Source organism: Letharia lupina (genome assembly GCF_014066315.1).
Source record: "Letharia lupina isolate WasteWater1 chromosome Unknown contig_15, whole genome shotgun sequence".
Lineage (NCBI taxonomy): Eukaryota > Fungi > Ascomycota > Lecanoromycetes > Lecanorales > Parmeliaceae > Letharia > Letharia lupina.
Genome location: NW_023502984.1, coordinates 257,089 through 272,511, shown reverse-complemented (window position 1 = coordinate 272,511; position 15,423 = coordinate 257,089). Strand labels below are relative to the sequence as shown.

Below are 15,423 nucleotides of genomic sequence, written 5' to 3'. Positions count from 1 at the left end.
TTTTCATTTAAAAAACACATTATTCTTCTACTTATATTATTGCTATTTAGTTACTATTAATAGTTCTTAAGCGTTCTCGCAAGCTTATCGTAAAGGCTATAGCTATATATTAGACTATCGTTACTAAATTACTACCTCTATAAAAATCGTCTATTAAATCTATAAGAGGGCTCTCTAATAAACTCTTACCCTCTTCTATTCTCGCTATATCTTCTATTTATTAGCTAGATTCTTTAATAAAACTATCTATCTTATTAAAGCTAATCTTTAATCTCTATATTATTTAGTTATAATTCGCTTATTAGAAACTCGAATAAGAATAGATTAATAAAAATAATATACTCTAAAATCGCGAAAAACTCGCCTATATATAAAGCGAGGTTAATAAGATCCGTACTCGTCGCTAATTAACTATCTCTATTATATATTAGCCTATATTCTATATCTCTATATTATCGACTTACTAGTTATTTCTATTCGCTCTATCTTTCTAGTTATTATTTATATCTCTTTAAATTTTATAATTAACTTTAATCTTATCGTAATAGAGAACGCTAATACTATCTAAAACGAAAGTAATACTATATTACTTCTTTTTATATTAAGATAATAACTTTATAATAGTCTCTCTTCTTTTTCGTTTTAAAGCGGTGAATCTAAAATATATTAAATAAATCTATTATAGAATATTCGATATTAAATATTTTAATAAACTATTTAATAGCTTTATTAACCGCCTCGCTGATAGTAATAAGAAAATTAAGAGACTTAAAGAGCTTCTTCGATACTTTGAGGTCTATAGCTAAATTATATATTTCTTTATCTATAAAATAATTACTTTATCCCTTTAAGAAGCTCTATTAAATTATTACTACTATATTTCTAATCTATTAATTATCTATACCTTTTAATTAATACGCTATTTTTATAAGATCTTTATTTATAATAGAATTTAGCTTTATTAAGACGATATCTATATATAGCGAATATTTAATAATTATTTAGAAAATTAAATTCTAAGATAGTAATCTTTATAGACTTAATTAAGAGTTTATCTATTATATAATTTACGCTTAAATTAGACTTTATCTTAGATATATCGTAGTATTACTTTTATATCTTTTTATTAGAATATCTAAAATTCTTAATTATTCTATTATAATTAATTTAATTATAATAAATTCTATAACGCTTAAGATTATCGCTATCTATATATATATAATATATATAATCTATTATATTTTATTATTAACTATAAGTAAAGGCCCATGAATTAAATTCATGGAGTTGGATTTTTCTAAGTCAAATCGAATTTTAGCCCTAGCCCTAAGTCAAATCGAACTCTGATCGCTTGATGTGCGTTTTTGACCTACTTCCACCACTATAAAATTGATTTACGCTATCTATGTGGTATATAGGCACATATGTGCGGAGAGAGGCGCGCTAAGGCCTAATTAGGAAGGTATATCGAGTGTGGAGGATTGATCCGTAATAATTGCCCACAAAAAACAGAGAAAGGCCATGTCCTTATGGCAAGAAGTATCGAAATATCGGAAAGAAATGGAGACAACGTGCCAATTAGTGGTGTGAATCCCACAATATCTCCTGCCGCAGTGAAATCTTTCGAATAATGAGATAGCTGTAGACATCGGACGGTTTCAATTCGTCCAAATATGTATCGTCCGATGTCCCTCCTGCAGAGGCCCAATTGACTGTGATCGTCGCAGTAGATCCTCCTCTTGTGACGTCATTGCAGTGATGTATCATATCAATGCAGTGGGGATGACAGGCCAAGTTGCAGTGGTGTTCTCCGCTTGCTGAGTGATGATTTGACGTGGGATCTTGGAGAGCTGAGCCGTGTTCTTGACGATGGTGGCCTTATTGCCGCTTGGTTTCTCCGTAGTATTCTCCGTAGTGTTCTCCGCAGTGTTCTCCGCATTAGCCTGTTGTAGTTCCTCCTCTTACTCCTTCTCTTGTAGAGTATCAGACTGAGTGGCTAGCTGAGTGGCTGACTGAGTGGATAACTAAGTGACTGGCTGACGACGCTTGCTGAGTGATAATTTGATGTGGAACCGTGGAGAGTATATAATGTGGGATCTTGGAGAGCTGAGCCGTGTTCTTGACGATGGTGGCCTTATTGCCGCTTGGTTTCTCCGCAGTGTTCTCCGCATTTACCTATTATAGTTCCTCCTCTTACTCCTCCTCTTGTAGAGTATCAGACTGAGTGGCTAGCTGAGTGGCTGACTAAGTGGATGACTGATATGACGTGGGATCTTGGAGAGCTAAGCCGTGTTCTTGACGATGGTGGCCTTGTTGCCGCTTGGTTTCTCCGCAGTGTTCTCCGCATTCGCCTGTTGTAGATCCTCCTCTTGTTTAACTGAGTGCGAGGGTACCGAGGGTAAACGTGTTCATATTGGTGGAATTGGTAGAATTGATAGAATGGTGGAAGAAGAATGGTTACACAAATATCCGATCCCGGACGCGTCTGGTGTGATTATCATATTTTCAGGAGCTTCTTCTTGACGATGTTCAGGATCTAACACGCGTTAAGAGGCTTTAAAATAGGGTGATGAAGAACGGGTAGGGGAGGAAGACGCGTCTTGGGAGGTAGCATCGCTGGGTTGGAAGGCATTATCGCTGGCTTGGGAGGAGTATGTAGGGGAGGACGATGGCTGTGAATCCGTTCGGGCTCTTTTCAAGGGCCTTCCAACGCGTTTATGAGTAGTAGTAGATAGTTGTTAGGCTGCGGCCTCGATTGCCAGTAGTAGCGGATTCGCGGAGGGGTGGCCTGGGGGCGTCAGTAGGGGCTCTAAGAGGCGGGCAAAAGGGGTGTACGTGCCTGAAACGTTGAGTAACCTTTGGGCGAGGGGTACCGAAGACGATTGTGTTCATATTGATGGAATTGGTAGAATTGGTAGAATGGTGGAAGAAGAATAGTTACACAAACAGGTGGAAGGATTATTATCCGATCCCGGACGCGTCTGGTGTGACTACGATATTTGAATATCCATTTAATCCACCAATAGTAGGCCAAACTTCATAATTTTTACAGCGTTAGAAAACGCAAAGCGAGCTCTACAATTTGAGGAATTATGAAGTAACTGTATGTATCGCAAGCTGAGTACTTCAAAGTGTAAAACTTCTACATACAAATTTTTGATGAGGGAGGCGCGGGAGGGCTACCGGGCTGACTCAGCCGGTCTAACCAAAAAGCGTACAGGACCCGAATTTATGATTGGCTGCACATACAAATTCAAGGTTTCCAAGCTCAGCCCTACCTTATTCTTTTATATATACTGATATTAACGAAGTCTTTACTAATACTACCTCGCTAGATATAAGATTTTTTTTTATCTCTTAATTATAATTAATATTAAGAGATCTTAAATCGATAGCTAAGTTATTTTTATATATACTTATCTCGCTAAGTAAGTCTCTACTAAAGAGATATAATTTATTAAAGAAAAACAACTAAAAGAAATAACTTAAAGATTATCTCGATTAGATATTCGCTAATATCTTACTTATAATTATCACCCGCGGTATTAAAATAGATTATTAAGATCTTAATTAGTTATTATTAAGTAAATTTCATCTTAATATCGCTATAGTACTCGAAATACTATTTAAAGACTTTTAAAAGTAGAAGAATAATAATTATCTAATAAGATTAGACGTAAAATCCTTAAAATACTTTATTTTATTTTTATTAGATTTTATTTCGAAGTATAACGATAGCTAAAGAAGAATTTATAATTTTTTCTTTTTATAACTATACTTCGTTAATTACTATATTTATAAGGCCTACGAAGTACTCGAGTATATTATATTAGATAATATTATTAATATCTTACTTACTTAGGGCTAGAATGCAATTATAATTAAATAAAATCTTATTAATATATTTAGATATATTTCTATAGTCGAGTTAGACTTTTAACTACTAGATTTCTTTTAAAACGACTTCTATTATATTAATAGATTCTTATTATTTAATCTACGTATTACATCTTTCATTTTCAATTTATTCGCTAAGGCCCTTTATTAGATATTTATTATTATCCTCTTCTAAAGTATTATATTTTATTATTTAAATAATTTCTTCGCTATTCTTTTATCTAATAACGATATAACTTAATTTAGCGAGAACTTTAATATCGTCTATAATAACTATAGTTTAAAGATAAATTATATTAAGAATAAGAAAGATATTTTTATCGAATTTTTAAAAATCTAATTCGATAGCGAGAAGATAGAGATTAGATTTTCTTTCGATAAGCTAAAATAAGTAAGAAAGTTAATAAAAGCCCTTCTAAATAAATAAAGTATCCCCTATAACGAGCTTAAGTCAGCGATAGATTTGCTATTCTTCTCCACCAAAGTAGTAATCCCTAATAAGGCTTTTCTAAGAAAACTCTACTTCGCACTATTTAAAAAATAAGAATATTATTATATTACCGCTATAATCGCAGCGGATCTACGCTAATAAAATATCTTTCTATTTAGATAAAATAAGATATATCTACTTCGTCGTATAGTTATATATTATTACTATTTTATATAAATAGACACTTCTAATAAGTACGAAATAGAAGGGTATATTCTCGAGGATATCGCTATTTATTCTAAATTAGACAATATATTTAATATATACTTCGCTACTCGCTATTATAAGAAGAATATTTAATTTAAAGAGATATTTATTATTCTTATAATTATTCGTAGATAGCTATCTCGCTTATATTAATTATATCTTACACTCTATTATAATAATAATGTTATTATTAAAAATATTTATAATAGTTCTATATATAGATTAACTATAGCACCGCTTAGGTAAATAATTATATTATTTACTTAATACGATATCGTTTATAATATAATTTAAATCTCTATTAAGTAAAATACTTTAGTCGACTTACTCTCTCGCTTTAAATTTAATAAAATTACTAATTTATATTTATAGCTAAGCGCTCTTAGCCTATATAGAAATTATTAAATCGCGATTTATCTAAGTTATAATATAAGAAAACTTCTCTAAATTATAATATTGCGAGATATCTCTAATAAGATCTAATTAATAAAATAAAAAGTAGCTATTAAACGACGAAGATCTTCTATATCGAATTTTATATTCTATTAAAAATTATTATATTTCTTATTACTATTTAATTATTTATCGACTAAATAGTATATCTAATCGACTATTATATTTAGATTAAATTTATTAAGATCTATTTTATAAATATTTAATTAGCTTATATAAATATAAGATTTAAAAATCTTAAGATCTTTTATTATCTACTATTATAGCGAATAATTATTAATATTCGTAGACTATATAGCGAGGTCGATATTAAAGAATATCGTCTAATTATACGAGATTTACTACTTTATATTCTTATCTAATTTAATAAGACTTTCTTAGAGAGAGTTATCTTATATACTTCCTTTTATCTTATATTTACTATATTTCTTTATATAAATAAATTTATATAATCTTAAGCTAAATTTAAGAATAGTAACTTCGAATAATAATATATTATAAGATATTTAATTACGCTCTATAGCTATTATATAAAGCTATCTCTATTAATCTTAAAAACGAATTTATTTAAAAGAGAAATTATCTTATTTATTATCGCTATAAATAATAACGCTTACTCTATTTATTCGCTATAAAACTTATTTACTCGCTTTTCTATTAGTAAATTATTATCGCTATTTAATTCGAATAAGGCCTTTATAAGATAATATATTATCGCTATACTACGTAGTATTCTATATATACTTAATTACCCGAGTTATTATTTAAAATACTCTTTTTATAAAGAAGTTATTATCTTCGCGAGAGATATCGATTTAATTAATAATAAGATTTAACTACTTAGTCGTTAGAAGTCTAATTTATATTATCTATATATTAAAATATATTTAATCTATATTCTTATTATATTATATCGCTTCTAATATTTTTATTTAATTTAAAGCTAATAATTCTTATTAGATATAAATCTATTTTAAAAGTTTTTCTAGAATTAAGCTATATAGTAGATCGCTATCTATATATAATTAAGCCTTAAAACTTAATTAATTATTATTTAAAACTTATTTATATATATAGTTTTTATAAGATATTATATAAGATAATATTAGTTATTATAGCTTAATTAAGAACTAGTAAGAAAGAGATATAATATATACTTATAATAGAATAGCTAAGATTATTATATTAAAAGAGCCTTAAATAGACGATATCCCTCTTATTTCTTACTCTTTATTTTTATTTCTCTTATCGCAAAAAGAGGTTTTTTAAACTTTTCCTATTTATCCGCGTCTTATTTTTTAGTATTTTCTTATATTTAGATTTTAGATCTTTTATTTTATATAGAGAGAGTTTTTCTAGAATTAAGCTATATAGTAAATCGCTGTTTATATGCGGCTGGGCCTTAGAACCCAGCCAATTATTATTTAGAACTCATTTATGCGTGTAGTTTTCATGGGACGTTACGCGAGACAGCACTAGGTACATTTTACGCGATATAAGCATCTTGACACCTGTGCACGAACACGATCTTTCTATGCCACATTTCCCGTGGAAAGGCCGACTGACTACCACTCTTCTCCTGCCCAAGGAGCAAGCAAACGCTTGAAGCTCCTAAGACTGCCGGCAGCCCTCCAAATGCCTCGAGCCCTCCATTACTCCCGATTCCCGAGTGTGGTTCCGGGCCCGTCGTACTTTCCTTGTGGTGTGAAAGATCGTACCCTTTTTGAACGATGCGTAGTGACGATGGTGGCAGCTCTGTAGAACACCCGCTTTGCACTTTTCGAAGAACCTTGCGCCCTTCCCTCAGCCAGCTTTTCTACCCCTCAAGAGAGATCTTTGTGCACCGGAAGCATTTGGAGCTTGCTGATCTTGTTGTTGAAGAGACTTGGATTTAGGGTTGTAAGGGATGGATGGCGACAATGGATCTCGAATCTGTCGGATACTTGCTGGTCAGCGTAAGGATTCTTTGATAGGCTCCATGCGAGAAGACTTACCTTGCGGACGGGAATCACAAGAATCAAAGCAGAAAAGCCCTTTCCACCTCAGAGAGGCGCGAGATCATCTAAGGTTCTTCTATCTTTCATCCTGAGCAATTCCTTTTTCAGCAGAAAACCGAAAGTTTCTCTCAGGAAGTTCCTGCGCTGCTTCGATTGTAGGTGCGCTGCACAATGGTGGACGATTCTCTAGATTAGTAAATAGCTTTTGTTCTGCTTCTACATTTCTAGCCGATTCTAATCATATTGGAACAGTGGCTCTAAGGCCTTTTCTCTGTTGCTTCAGCAGGTTAATCCACGAGCTCAACTAGTGCTTTGAGGTTTATGAATTGAGATATTGGAATAATATTGCCTAGTTTCATGGAGTGAAACTGTTAACTATGATGATCGGGAAGTTGTTGACTTGCCTCAAGAACTCATTTGCTCCTTTCTCATACCCGATTTTTCTCATATTCGAGGAGCACCTGAATGATCGCAGTCCTGATCTCGAAACTATGCTTGGTGGTTTTTACGCCTTTAAACTGCAACTGGCAGGTCAAGACACCCATCCTCGACGTGCTCGTATAAGATGTGGGCTATGATGGCTTGCAGTTTCAGAAAATCACCCCCAATGCCAACACATTTGATCCTGTCCTCGCTCATTTTCGGTGATTAAATATCACCACTGCAGATCGATCGTGATTGTAATGTGCATCAACATCTGTACTGTAGGAGGATATGCTAACGATGTCGGCTTCGGCGATGATTGGGAGGTTGAACCTTTGTATATGCGGAGGAGCCGTTGATATTCGTCTTCAGAAAGATCACTTTGACTCAGGGGCAGTAAGTCTCATAAGGTCTGCGGTTCTACTGCGTAGAGGAAGGCTGGTAATGTTGGCTGTCTTTGCACAATGCTTGCTTGTGCATGAAGTCGAATATACGGATACCCCCGTAAGCCCCAGACATCAGAGCTTAATTGTGTTGTAGTAAGACGCGTCGAGAAAGTCCGTCATCACGTGATGACGCTAGTGAGCCGCACAAACATCAGCACCTGCGTTCCAACTTTCTTTCCTCTTCAAGAAACTGATTGTTACTAGAGCAGCACCAACACTGTTGTTCATTACGCGATCACGATCTTCCTCTGCTTAGCAGAGGACCGGGTATTGAGGGAACGAGGCTCCGGCCTCTCTTTGGATCCTGCGTCCACACACCTCCGGGTGTGAGTGTGTGTGTGTGTGTTTGTGTGTTTCCACTGGGCGGTCCTGCCTCCAGCTGGAAAAAGAAGAAAAAATGTCCTCCTCGACGCAAACCCCTCAACAGCTCTATGAAGCTGAAAAGGCTCGAAGCAAGGTACTCGACAAGAAGATCGCTAGGTTGGAAGCCGACATCGAGAGAATCGATAGCTTAGAAGTGGAGCTTGAGCTCAAGGACGAGGAACTTCAAGCCAAGGATGCTACCATTCAAGAGCTTCAGACAGCCTTCGACGACGCTGACCGACCTAGAACCCATGGTGACGACAAGAATGTCGAAGAACTACAAGCGAGGATCAGGTCTCTTGAAGGTCAGATCATGGACCTGGACCAGAAGATCAAAGACGCGGTACGGGGTGACTGGGACAAGGTCAAGCCATACCTCGACGAGGCTCTCCAAAGCGGCATGGACGCTGCGGATGAACGAAGAAAGGCATGCCAGACAGAGCTCGCGAGCTCCAAAGAGGAACTCGGGGAGCTTCGAGAGTTCAACCAGGTGCTATTGAGAGAACTCGATTGTCTGTTAGCTGAAGCTGACAACCAGGCGGACATTCAGGCGTCGAGGAGTCGGAAATTCATTTCGTTGGGACAGCAAGTGCAAGAAACGAATCATGCGCTCATTTCGCTGGCAGAACGAGAGAAAACTGAGACCGACTCTCCTTCCAAGTTTACAAATGCCTCTCGTCTGATACGGAAAAGACTCGGCGCTGCCATAGACAAGGCGAAACCCTTCACCCAAGGCCTCAAACAAGGAGTCCACAAAGGACTTGCAGCCTCAAGCAATCCTTTCGCCGCGCTGGCTGACGATGAGGAGCGGACCCCTAAGTCCGCTGCCCAGGCAAAGAACTCTACGGACAATCGACAACCTTCTCCAAGCCGGCCGATCGCCAACGAAAATGCTGAGAAGCGGGACCAGAAAGCTGGCAGCGCAAGGCCAGTCCGAAAAGAGTTTAAATACTCAAGGGCAGTCAAGCCCCCAGCAGGTCGGACACAAAGACCTTCATCAAAGTCCGCGCCGCCTACAAAAAAAGAAGTCTTCCCGAACTTCCCGCTCAACCCAGCAGCCCCCTCCTTCGCACCAAAGTCCTCGAGAACGATGGCGCAAGTGGCAATCGACCCGCCGATGCTCGAGAAACCGGCGGCCACGAACCTTATAGAAGATTTCCTGAACGGGACGTTTTCGGATTCGGACGAGTCGTCGGATTCGGACGAGCCAAGACAAAAGTCGAGGATATCGGACAGGAAGAAGATGCAGGACGCTGCGGCAGGGAACGTCGTCGAACCTGGGAAGCGGAAACCCCGGGTTCCGGAGCCGAAGCCGGCCCCGCAAGTCATTGAGACTGGGAGGCCGAAAGCCATGGGTCCAAAGACGGAGTCGAGGCCGGCCCCGCAAATCGTTGAGACTGGGAGGCCGAAGCCCATGGGTCCAAAGACGGAGTCGAGGCCGGCCCCGCAAATCATTGAGACTGGGAGGCCGAAAGCCATGGGTACAAGACAGGCAGACCTTGGCTCCTGCTTGAGGACTGGAGCACCAATAGACTAGTTCTCTTTCCCAAATCCTGGACCATGTACTCACCTTATCATTCAGCACCTTGGTCCACGCCAATAGCCAGCTTCGATAAATATCACTTCAGATTCCAGGACTTGGCTGGCTGTCAACAACACTCAGGTGGGTTGCCAGGAACAAATACAGCGCCATCAAAAAATTCATGGATGTGGCTTCTGGTTGCAAGCAGCAAACGCTAAGTCTCTTCAGAACTCATTTCTACGATTATTAACGGCCGACTGACTGCTCTCTGACAGAATGAAGGGTTGAAAAGGGACTTTGAAAGCCTACGCTACGCTTAGCAACGGGTCAAAAGAGGGGGAGGTTGAAAATTTTCCCACGGCTTACGAAGCATTTTGAGCTCGGCGAACACCAGGAGCTCGGACAGACGAGTATGACACGGAACATGCTCAAGTCCATTGTTTCGGGCAGTTTTTGAGGGCATGACTACAGAGCTTCCACGTTTCACCTGAGCATCCACCCAGCCCTGAAGCAGAGATCAGCATGGAGGTATTCTTCAGGGCCCAAGTGACCTTTGAAAACAAGGACCTCACGTCTTCAAGGAGGGACGTAGGAGCTCGGAAAGGGGTTCTTTGGTAGCGACAGGGTTTCTACATAGGACCGGTACTGTGGGTAGCAGATGACTGGGGTAGTATCAAAGCCTTTCTATGGTTTTTATTTGCAAGCTTAGAGTAGGCATGGTGATGCAAATGAGCACGTTCGCCTATTGGTGGAATGAAAACAAATTCTCCCACTCGGGTGTGAATAGATGCGGTTGTATTTCTCTGAATGGTCTGTGTTCGGTTCAGCGACTGGGCCAAATGTAAGACGCTTTAGGGAGTGGGTGGTGGGAATTGGCGGAAAAGGTCTTCCGTGAGGACGTACGCTATTCAGCGTCACGCTTTTGAGCAAATCTCGTACCATAAATTAATATTTTACTCAAAAGTACTTGACATTTTTTTGTTTCGTGTTGGCCTGCCTTTCCTTCAAGTTTGTATCCCTGGGTCTTTGCATTCTTCGACCTCGACCTCAGTCAGGAACCGTAATATTTGGAATGCTCGCCTGCCTAATTCCCCCCTCTATGCATGACTTTTGCTCAATCCTCTTAAATTCCTCCGAACGCACGAGAGGCTTCTCTTTGACTCAACATGAGCCACGCCATTACTGCTACCGTCCGACGACTCCCCTTGCCCTCCAACTGCCTTCCGACTCAGATCCCTGCAGGTACAGAGCAAGAAGCGACGATCTCTCCTTTCTAAGACCCGGAACATCAAGTAGCAATGGCGATATCGTCGGGATCGGGCTGTGGGTCATGCCATTGTAGTTCTTCATTCTGCCGAAACGGAGTTAGTCCTCTACCAAGGCTTTGATGATTGTCACTCTAGGGGTACTTAGCTACTTGTCTCAGCGCCCCTGACTTGACCGCTTCATTTTGTAGTCTTCAAGCGTATCTGCCGCTCTGTGCCGCCGAGCGAGTAATCGGGCCACGACCTAAGTACATCATTCCGAGCGGCTCTGATGGCAGGGGTTCTGGGAGGTGGAAGAGGAGTCTTCAAACTACTTCAAGATCTTAGAGATTCCGTTCAAAGCTTTTTGTATCTGCCTCGGCTTCAGTTCTCGCTGATGCTTCATCTTCTCCGCCACCTGGATGATCTCGTCGCGCTCTTTGCATGCCTGGCGAAGATCACCGGCAAGCTCTCGGATCTTCTTGTTTTGATCGCGCATCAGGGCCTGTAGCGAGCAGATCTGGGTTTCGAGTTTCAGGTTTTCTGCTCGTAGCGCGTCTGCTTCTTCACGGGTAGGAGTTGGCTCTGTTTCCGTGGCTTCATGAGCCTGCTCAAGATCGGGCTTCCGCATTTGCTCCTCATTCAGAGGCTTGAAGACTTCTCCGCCGGTGAACATACGGCTGAAAGCCTTTTCATCCTCTCGAGAAGGTTGAGATGTCCCTGATGAAGACATTCTAAATTATAACAGCTGGGGGTCAATGCCCCAGTGGAGACGCACTCACACCCGGAGGTGTGTTCGGACACGAGTTCCGTAGGAGCCGGAGCTCCTTTCCCACAGTACCGCTGTCCTCTGCTTTGCAGAGGGGAGATCGTGATTAAAACGGCAAGCGTACGCTCTAGCAGTAATCGGTCACTTGAAGAAGAAAAGGGAAAAGAAGAAGCAGCAAGCAACTTTGTTCTGGTTCCTCGCTTAATTCCACGCTAGCACGAAAACGGGTGATGATCGGGACTCCATACTTCTTCCGCCAAGTACTAAAGTGTCCTAAAACTTTCCTACAATACTACGCGTGCAGTGGCATTGCTAAGTGGTGAGGAGATATATAGGAAAGTCGTGGTATGTTCCTACTGCTAAGAAGACCGAACTTAGTTGCTCAGACGCAGACATTGCAGTTTCAGGAATACCAGCATACGTTTAACAGCATGAAACCGCAAGCCCAGCAAGTATAACTTTGCCTCCCAGTACCTCACTCAAATCGCAGCTGTACTCTCTACAATAGTTTTCAAGCTCTCTGCTTCCTCCACCTATGCCTAATACGCAATCATACCTCCCCAGATCGCACCAGACCCACGTCTTTGGTAGATTCGAATTCTGTTCTGGATTTTTCGATGGCAAAAGTCTCAGGTGGGCCAGAAAGGAATGTGAGCAAGGAGGGATGTGTCCACGTTCTTTGTTGATTAGTAAGTTGTAAAGTGAGATAATGAGTTGATGAAGGGATTTGTTATCAGCAAGCCAACTCTGCTGCTGGAACAGATCGAGACAGGCTCCAAGTGGGAGAGAGCTGCGCCGCTGGAGTCTGGTCATGTCCAGCAATTAGGTTGCGAAGTTGCTGAAAGTTCTATTCGCTCAGGGAGGGATAGGGTACGGAAAAGCGAGCAACGCCGGGGTCGGTCCTACTTCTCTAAGGGACAAAGCCATTTTATTGAACAGATTGAAGGCTGATCGTTGACTGTGGTCACTTAGCTGGTTCAATGTGACGTTTCTACGCATGGTTTCCCTTGCTGCTTTCAGGGTTTGGACAAAGCTGATGAATGTGAATTCCTGGCCTACCTAGCCTCCAGTAAAATGGAAAAGATTAAACCGAAAATTATACATGAACGGATCGAACCCTCCTCGCCCTCCTGATGCAGAGAGCTCGGACAGATTCCACGGGATACCGACCTATCGACGGCTTAGGACCCATCCCACCACGGTCGATATCCTACGAAAACTCCAATGGAAAGGGGTTTAAACCACATCCCCAAGGGGCGAAGGACAACTTTCTATTTGATGTTTCGTATCTCAGTTTGATGTAACAGCTGCGACTTGAAAGCTCGCTGGATCATAGTTATAGATAAACACTTGGACACGTTGCATATGCTTAGTGATCATAAATCGATTTGCGTTCTCAGATTTTTCAAGCTCGCTAAAGCTCTTCAAATCACTGTTATGGACAAGGCTAATGAGATCCCCAAACAACTAATCTGATATCAAGCTTTACTCACTATGATGTCTTGATTCGAACACTGGAGCAGAACCGCCCATTATCCAACAGGTTCTTTTGAGATCCTACGAGCGCCAGTTTATACATACCCTATTACGACCCATGAGCCTTTCCAAGTTCTTCCACCCCCTTTTTCATCTTTTCACTGGTATGCCTTTCCTTCCCCGACTCGAGTTTGGACAAGACTGTTAGAATTTCAGGTATGTGGTGTGTAGAACGGACGGATTGATTTCTCCAAAACCTCTCCGGGGCCAGGTCCTAAATACAGTACAAAATCAGGTGGCTGGAAAACATGGTGGCTGGGATGCGCGGGGGCCACATTTCGACAAAGACGTTTGTCGAGGGGTGGTCGTGTCAAGATGCAGCTTTTGTGATGCGCAGGTTGCATAAATTGTCCTATCTCAGGAATCCCATGGGCCACATTTCATGCCCAGTACAGATCAGGTGGTGTTCCAAAACGTGGCTACTAGGAGGGTGTGAATAATGTTACGACAGGTCAAGTTCGAGACGGGAGGATATCAGGATGATGTTGATGCTCTGGTACTCTTGCAACACGTCAGTCAGCAAATATAAATTAGGGGATTGAGAATACTTAGCGTAAAGTTCGCAACATCAATTGATGCAGCACACGAATCTCCTCCATCTGTTCGACCTCTAGATTCACAGAGTTCACCCGAGAGTGACCATAATACGCTTCAGTCTCCTGATTCCAGCGCCTCAACCATCTTTTGACAGGCTGCATACGCCTTCCGAACCTTGTTCGTGAGCCAACCTTCCTGCTGAACCTTCGGCGCCCATCGTAGGAACTCAGCATACAACTTGCCCCGTTTTCGCTCCTGCTCGGCGTTGGCCATGTTCTTGTCTTCAATGACTCGTACTTGGAGCCGAAGCATCTCGACTTCTGCTTTGAGCTTCTCGACATCGTCGAGATTTCCCTCCTCTCCATTTCGACCCTGACTCAAGTCACTATCGACGTGAGCGCTCTCAAGCTCTTCGTCAGACAACCAGCCCTGACTTGGAATGTGGCTGAGTTCCGATCCATGATGGTCAGGTGAGCAGGGACCGAATTGAAGAGACTCGGGAGACTGTGGCTCTGGCGATGGTTGCTTGGAAGCTTCTTTATGAGACTTACTATACTAAAACTGCGAGCGTGAGCTCAAATCTTCTGATGGACGTGACGCCTCTAACGCGATGCCATACTAGTCTTGTGGAGTATTGTGAGTAAGCCAGTATGGGGTCGGGTCGTCGTTCGATTTTGGCTCTTTGGTGTCCTTGGTTGCTGCTGACTGCGGGCCATCATCTTCTGCAAAGGCGCACAACCTCCTCATGCCGTTGATCTCTTGGTCCTTGTTACTGATAATATGATAAGGATCTCGCTCATTTATCAATCGGTACATCTGTTCCCTCATGTATTTGTCCTTGAGATTACTGATAAGATTCTGAAGTCGCCGCTCCTCGTATTGCTTCGACTTCTCCAGGTCACTAAGTCTCTGGCGCCAGTAGTACAAACGCTCCAGGAGGAAGTCTTCCTGTCGACTTTGTTCTTGAACCTGCTCGTCTAATTCTTCAACGCGTGCTCCAAGGAGCTCGCACGCAGCTTCTGACTGCCGGACAAGAGCCAAGCTCTCTCGTTCCAATTTCTCGAGAAGGTGCTCGAGGACTTCGACGCGCGACCGATCATTTTTCCGTATGTTGCCGGAGTTGCTGGGCGCTGTTTGGTACCGAAGACGACGTTTCTCTTTATTAGCAGCTGGGGATAAATCCGCCCAGTGGAGACTCAGCAAGCACGAGAGCCCGAAGACCCTTTTTCCCTCAGAAGACCACTGTTCCTCTGGTTGGCCAGAGGCCAGAGGAGAAGATACTCATCAGAGATGTGACCAGTGTGACTGCTTTGGCAATGATCAGCGTTTTAAAGAAGGAAGGCGAGGGCCAAAAATTTATTGACCATCTAAGACGCGCTAAGTCTCCGTTCATTGCAAAATCACCAGCCAGCAATTTCTCGAAAGCACTCTTTGCTTTCGCAACGGCGTTTGCATCCTTTCCGTGCCATCGAAGCGCAATGAGATTCTGCGTGGGGTACACCACAGATATACTTTGACACTTTCTCTTGGTGGGCCATC

The 15,423-nt window shown here is 41.1% G+C and overlaps 3 protein-coding genes across 3 annotated transcripts; 1 reads left to right on the top strand and 2 right to left on the bottom strand.

The window, feature by feature from the left end:
- Positions 1-8,310: 8,310 nt before the first annotated feature.
- HO133_002535 (uncharacterized protein) lies at positions 8,311-9,813 on the top strand (the record flags this gene model as incomplete). The annotated part of the gene is made up of 1 exon (XM_037293461.1): positions 8,311-9,813. The coding sequence occupies one exon, from the start codon at positions 8,311-8,313 to the stop codon at positions 9,811-9,813; it is 1,503 nt and encodes a 500-aa protein (XP_037150290.1).
- A 1,273-nt stretch (positions 9,814-11,086) lies between these two features.
- On the bottom strand, positions 11,087-11,775 carry HO133_002534 (uncharacterized protein; the record flags this gene model as incomplete). Its single annotated transcript, XM_037293460.1, has 2 exons — positions 11,087-11,171; positions 11,378-11,775. The coding sequence occupies 2 exons, from the start codon at positions 11,773-11,775 to the stop codon at positions 11,087-11,089; spliced, it is 483 nt and encodes a 160-aa protein (XP_037150289.1).
- Positions 11,776-13,998: 2,223 nt separating this feature from the next.
- On the bottom strand, positions 13,999-15,422 carry HO133_002533 (uncharacterized protein; the record flags this gene model as incomplete). The annotated part of the gene is given in 5 exon segments (XM_037293459.1): positions 13,999-14,409; positions 14,436-14,445; positions 14,504-15,053; positions 15,289-15,370; positions 15,384-15,422. The coding sequence occupies 5 exon segments, from the start codon at positions 15,420-15,422 to the stop codon at positions 13,999-14,001; spliced, it is 1,092 nt and encodes a 363-aa protein (XP_037150288.1).
- Between the last annotated feature and the right edge of the window lies 1 nt (position 15,423).